The following is a 6,341-nucleotide window of genomic DNA, read 5'->3' as shown; positions in this document are numbered from 1 at the left end:
TTGAAAAAAAAGGGACAAGGAAGGAAAAAAGACCAGGAGAGCTGTTTGGGAGTGCTGCCGGCCCGGTAGGACTCCCCAGACTCAGGTGGAGAGGCAGTGAGGCCGCTGGGACAGACGAGCCTTTGGTCACCGGATTGTGAGGCCCAGGGCTCTCCAAGAAACCACAAACAGCAGGACATTGCCGCGGCAGGCCGCTCACCACAGAAGGGGCTTCTAAATGAACTCCTGGGGGAGCTGACCCTTGCCCGAGCCCCAGCCCAGGCTCCCCTCAGAGGGGGAGGACGTGAAGGCCTGAGCACTGCAGCCCAGGCAGGGCCCCAGAGCCGCTGAGGCTGAGTACTCCTCCTCAGAGTCCAGCTTCGGTAAAAAGGCCCTGGCCCTGGTCACAGCTCTCGGGCCTGCCCACCCGGCTGGGGCCTGGGCCTCATGGAGCCGGGTCACCTGAAGTAGGTGCAAAGGCATGGAAGCTGTAAACCACCTCCAGGCCCGGCCCGGCGAACAAAGGGATCCTAAGCAGGTCAAACGCGCCTAGCCCAGCCCCAGATGACCCGAGACGGGGGTCCACAGCGCAGCCCACCCAGGTCAGGCCGCGTGCGGCACAGACAGGGCCCATCTCCCCACGCAGGGCCGGGGGGCAGCGCTGGGCCAGGGGAAGCACCGGTGGGGGGGCAGTGCATGGCGGGGGGAGGGCAGCGTGGGGGACAGTGTGGAGTGGGGGGGGACACGGGGCTGGGAGCAGCGTGGGGAGCAGCGCGGAGTGAAGGGCAGCGCAGGGGACAGCGCGGAGTGGGAGCAGCGCGGAGTGGGGGCAGCGCGGAGTGGGAGCAGCGCGGAGTGGGAGCAGCGCGGAGTGGGGGCAGCACGGAGTGGGAGCAGCGCAGAGTGGGGACAGCGCAGAGTGAGGGGCAGCGCGGAATGGGGGCAGTGCAGGGCTGGGGGGGCAGCACGGAGCGGAGGGCAGCGCGGGGGGCAGCACAGGAGCAGCGTGGGGTGGGGGGCAGCGCAGGGCGGGGGCAGCGCGGGATGGGGGCAGTGGGAGGGGCAGCGCAGGGTCAGCGCGGGGCGGGGGGCAGCGCGGGGCGGGGGGCAGCGCGGGGCGGGGGGCAGCGCGGGGCGGGGGGCAGCGCGGGGCGGGGGGCAGCGCGGGGCGGGGGGCAGCGCCGCGCGGCCTCCACTGTGTCCACCGGGAGGCGGCGGGCGCCCTGGAGCCGCCCTGGCCGGGACCCGGGCCGTGGCGGGCAGGCGCAGGAGGCGGAGGGCGGCCGGCGCGTCTGGCCAGGCTGGCGGCCGCACGGGAGGGCTGGGGGAGAGGCGGACCGGGCCGGGGTCCCCAGGAATGGGCCGGGCCTGGCCGGAGCCGGCGGCGTCTCCGCCATCCTGGGGTCCGGGCTGCTGTGCTGGGGCGTCGGCGGGCGTCGGGGCGTCGGCGCCCGGCCGCGTCCTCGCCCGGGTGGGGGAGGGAAGCGCGCCCCCGGCGCCTGGCCGGGACCCCCGGGCCGGCCTCGGGCGGCTCGGCGGCCGGCGCGAGCGGGGTCCCGGCCGCCGAGCCGCCCCCGGGCCCCGGGCCGGCCGCGGAGGCAAAACTGAAAGCGCCGCCCGGGGGCGGGAGGGGGGGCGCAGGCGCGGGCGCCGCCGCCGGCCCGGCCCCCGGCCGCCGCGGCCAATCAGCGCGCCGCCCTCCTTCCTGACAGCTATTTAGCGGCCCAGCCCGGCCGGAGTTTGCAGGCAAGTCCGGAGAACTTCCTCCGGCGGGGACCCCGCTCGTGCGCCCGCCGGCCTCGAGCACCACGGGCGTGCGCTCGGCGGCGGAGGGCTCGGCCCGCGGCGCGCGCCCGGCGGCCCGGCGGCCCCGGCCCCACGCGCGCCGGGCGGGCGCCATGGAGGAGGGCTCCAGCTCGCCGGTGTCCCCCGTGGACAGCCTGGGCACCAGCGAGGAGGAGCTGGAGCGGCAGCCCAAGCGCTTCGGCCGGAAGCGGCGCTACAGCAAGAAGTCGAGCGAAGATGGCAGCCCGACGCCCGGCAAGCGCGGCAAGAAGGGCAGCCCGAGCGCGCAGTCGTTCGAGGAGCTGCAGAGCCAGCGCATCCTGGCCAACGTGCGCGAGCGCCAGCGCACGCAGTCCCTGAACGAGGCCTTCGCCGCGCTGCGCAAGATCATCCCCACGCTGCCCTCCGACAAGCTCAGCAAGATCCAGACGCTCAAGCTGGCCGCCAGGTACATAGACTTCCTCTACCAGGTGCTGCAGAGCGACGAGATGGACAGTAAGATGACCAGCTGCAGCTACGTGGCCCACGAGCGCCTCAGCTACGCCTTCTCCGTGTGGCGCATGGAGGGCGCGTGGTCCATGTCCGCCTCGCACTAGCGCCGCGCCACCGCCTCGGGACCCCGCCGGCCGGCGCGCCAGGGTAGGTGCCGCGCAGGGGCGCAGGGGCGCGGGGCGCAGGGGCGCAGGGCGCGGGGCGTGGGGCGCGGGACAGGGGTGCCCGCCGGGGACCCGCGCCCGCCGGGGCCCCACACACTCCCAGGGCGAACGGTGCGCCCGTGCCTGGGGGCGGGGCGCGAGCCGGGGAAGGGGTCGCCTCGGCGCCCCCCGGCCTGGCACGGGCGGTGCGGGATCCCCCGCCTCGCCCTGCCGGCTCGGAGGGAGGGAGACCCCGGCCCGCGCCTCGGGGGCCGCGGCGTCGGCGGCGCCCAGGCCGGAGCGGAGGTGCGGAGCTCGGGGCCGGCTGCGATCACCTGGGGGCGAGGGGCCCCGCGCGGCGCTGCGCCGGCGGCGTCGAGGCCGGAGGGGCCGCACGGCCCGAGCCCAGCCTGCTCTGGGGCGCCGGGCGCCAGGCAGGCACGGCCAGGCAGGTGGAGTGGGCCTGTCGCCGGCCGCCTGGGTGTACCAGCCCGAGCCGGGAGCCCGGGAGACCGGAGCCCGGAGCCCGCGCCCGCCGCGGGGACTCTGCTCGCGGACCGTCTGCGGCAGGGGACGCGGCGAGGCGCGCCGGCCCGGCCGCGCGGAGACCCGGACACCGGGAGGACACACCTTCCGAGGGCGCAGCCGGCCTTCCCCACCACACAGGGCCTCTTTCGTTCCCTAATTTTCACGTTTATTTGGGGTGTGTGTGTGTGTATATCCTATCTGGCATGTTTTAGTTTTCCGTGCATTTTTAAAACTAAAAGTCTGCTCGGCGCAGAGGGAATTCAGAAGCAGCCCAGGCCCTGCGCCCTCCTCTCCGTTTCTTCTGAATGTGGTTTTGTCCTATCTGCAAAAGTTACTGCTTCCAGCACGGACAGGTTTTATCTGGCACAGGTGGGTTTTATGTCTTTCACAAACCGTTTTCTTCCTGGGTCTCTGAAAAGTTCCTTTATGAAACAAATGCCTTAGATAACCACCACTTTATAGTTTAAAAACATTGTTCTAAACGTGGGAGACATGGTGGGAATCTTCCGTAAGTGTCACAACCAGATGGGAAGTGTCTCCACCACGTATTTCCCCAGGACAGAAAGTTTGGGTTGGCTGAGGTCTGATTGCCACAGCGGGGTAATACATTAATTCTGTTTTTCACTGCCTGAATTATGACCTTCCATTAGTTACTTTTCTCTCCCTTTATATCTCCCATGGTTTGAAATAAGAGCAGACAGATGAGAAATGTCATCTTTTAAACACACATCCACACAGCTTTGTTTAAGGAACATATCAACAGAATTATCGTTAAGCCTGCACGCCAGATAATTGTCAAAAACAAATACTAGCAGATATTGTCACCCAGATGCAAGAATTTACTAGAACATTGAATATTCATCTTAAAATTATTACACTCCTAAAGACTTAAAGAGTCACAATAAACTATTTTATAAAAACAAAATCCAATACCTGTAATTAAATGAATGAAATAAGAACTTGTTGGGACAAAAGGTCTTTAAAATATTAGATAATGCATTTTGTTGGAGAGCAAATGCTCTGTGTGAGGGATTATTTATTTTTAGATCATTGAATATAATAGCTTCTTCAGATAGGCCAGTGTCTGAGTAGGTAGATGGAGGGGAAGTGGGATACTGTTGATCAGTAACAATTCGCCACTTGGCTGTCTTTGTTTATCAGTGGAGCTAGGCAATCATCTTTTGGTTCTCTTTGTTTTTAACCCATCCATCTTTGATCATCAGTGCAACCTTAATTCATTAAATTTTCTGGAAATGCTGCTAAGTGGAATTTATTTTTTCTTTGTCCTATTTCTAAGACGCATCATCAACTAAAATCGCACTGTGGTGTCGGCACATTGTGTGCACTTCCCCAGTCTGTAGCGTGAGACCTTTTTTACTACATGAACACACGGCAAACCCGTTGCCGATTGCTATGAAGAGAAATGCTGGAGATTGTGGGGTCTGGCCTGGTCTTCTTTGGCATGTTTGTTAAAGAAACGATTTGGACTAGAAGTCAGGTGTGTGTGTGAAGTCTGATGGAGTGGCAACCGCGGACAGTCCTCAATATGCAGGGAGAGGTGTGAGCTTTCAGGGCAGGGCTGGGGTCACCTCCCTCCCAGGCGGGCAAAGACCACCCTACTTCTTGGGGATTCATCCCGTATTCTTGGCTTCTTGGTTAAAGACAATCTTGTCTCTAACTTCTGCTGAGTACCCAGAGTTCAGCCGCTCGCCACATGCAACAGACTCGATGGCTTTTTTCTTGCTGAGAACTTGTTGTTCATTCTTTTGGAGAAAGTGCGTGAATGAACCCCTGGCCACCCAACACGCTTCGACCTTTCCTGCCCCCCCCCCCACGCCAAGACTTGCTTTGTGCAGGTGTGGGCTAACTGCTGTATTTGGGGTGTTAGCTGGTCTCCAAAGAAAATTAATTCCCCGTGGAAAGGAAGGGAAGTGCAGAATTCTGCAGGGGCCTCTGATTGGCGAGAAGTGGAGGGAACAGCTGAGCTACCTGAAATACAGTAACTCTTTCTTCCACAGCTCCCAGCCACGAAGCTGTGACAGTGGCGTGGACGCCTCCTCTGTGGTATTGTCCCTTGCATGTCGCTGGTCATTTTCCCCACCTCCTGTGAAGAAAGCCAGGCTGCTTGTTTGGCTGGAGGGGGTGAGGGGCCGACTCGTGCTGGCTGCTTGAGGTCATTTGAAATGCTGTCGTTTATTGAGGGTCTTTACAATTTCCAGATTGGGGGGCAGGTTGTGAACCTGAAAGAATTAGGCTTCCCCCACCCTGGCACAGATGGCAGATTCCTTTGGCCTAGCAAAATGATCATAAAGCTAATTCTTGCTGCACGGAGCACTCTAACTCATAACTTGAGTTTAAATCTGGGTTTTAAAAAAACAACCAAGTATTTTAATAAGGCCATTTTAAAGGCTGGACTTTTATGACAGTCTTTCAGCTCGGCCTTTGTACTAATCTATCCGTGCGGTGTCTTTAAGAGCCCTGTGAATGTGGCCTGGAATGTATGTTTATGCTGTGTCCTTCCCTGGGAAAGCCGGAGCGTGCTCAAGAGCAGACTAAAGACAGAGACCTTTGAATCACAGCACAGAGCAGCCCCAATACAGAGCCTACTGCAGCACAGCCCAGAGCTCACCTAGGAGACTATAAAATGCAGAGATGGATGCGTTACTATCACCAAGAGACAGAAAGCCATAAAGAAGAAACAGGATCTAAGAGATGTACACAGGGATGTTTTCCAAAGTAAAGCCAAGATGAAATAGTGCAGTCAGCTCGAAAAGATCTTCTACACGGGTGCCTGAGTCTAGACGTACAGTGGAAGTCACATTCATGCACGCGCGCGCGTGCACGCACACACACACATGCACAAACACACACGAGCTACGTCTTGGACTGTGTCAGTACATTTACGGATGATAAGTGAAGCTGTAAAGAAATTGCTGTGCATGATTTCTTTAAAATGTCACGGAATCTATAATTATCTTAAAATTAAAATTTTTAAGAGATGCCTCTCAAGATTAAATCTGGCTTGAAATGAGTGAAATTCCTAAGGAATTATTGGTATGGGTTATCTCAGAGCAGCAAACTAAAAACCTACTTTCAACAAAAATACACACTTTTTCCCTTTTTCCATTTGCCATTCACTTCTCAGAATCGAGGACTTTCCAGGGCTTTTGTTCCTCTCCTCTCCTCTCTCCTCCTCTCCTCTCTTCTTTCCTTTCTTTTTCTCCCTCTCTCTTTCTCTCTTTCTCTCTCTCTCTTTCTCTTTTTCTTTCTTTCTTTCTTTCTCTCTTTCTTTCTTTCTTTCTTTCTTTCTTTCTTTCTTTCTTTCTTTCTTTCTTTCTTTCTTTCTTTCTTTCTTTCTTTCTTTCTTTCTTTCTTTCTTTCTTTTTCTCTCTCTCTTTTGTGCCAGTACTGAGT

The 6,341-nt window shown here is 59.2% G+C and overlaps 1 protein-coding gene across 1 annotated transcript; it reads left to right on the top strand.

The window, feature by feature from the left end:
* The first annotated feature begins 1,877 nt into the window (after positions 1–1,877).
* Positions 1,878–2,393, top strand: Twist2 (twist family bHLH transcription factor 2). Its single transcript, XM_042702358.1, has one exon. It carries the CDS (start codon positions 1,878–1,880, stop codon positions 2,358–2,360), a length of 483 nt encoding a protein of 160 aa, XP_042558292.1. The 3' UTR covers positions 2,361–2,393.
* The last annotated feature ends 3,948 nt before the right edge of the window (positions 2,394–6,341 follow it).

This window comes from Dipodomys spectabilis, unplaced genomic scaffold, assembly GCF_019054845.1.
Source record: "Dipodomys spectabilis isolate Male_0828 unplaced genomic scaffold, ASM1905484v1 ptg000321l, whole genome shotgun sequence".
NCBI lineage: Eukaryota > Metazoa > Chordata > Mammalia > Rodentia > Heteromyidae > Dipodomys > Dipodomys spectabilis.
The sequence above is the reverse complement of the archived record's forward strand: the minus strand, read 5'-3'. Positions and strand labels throughout refer to the sequence as shown.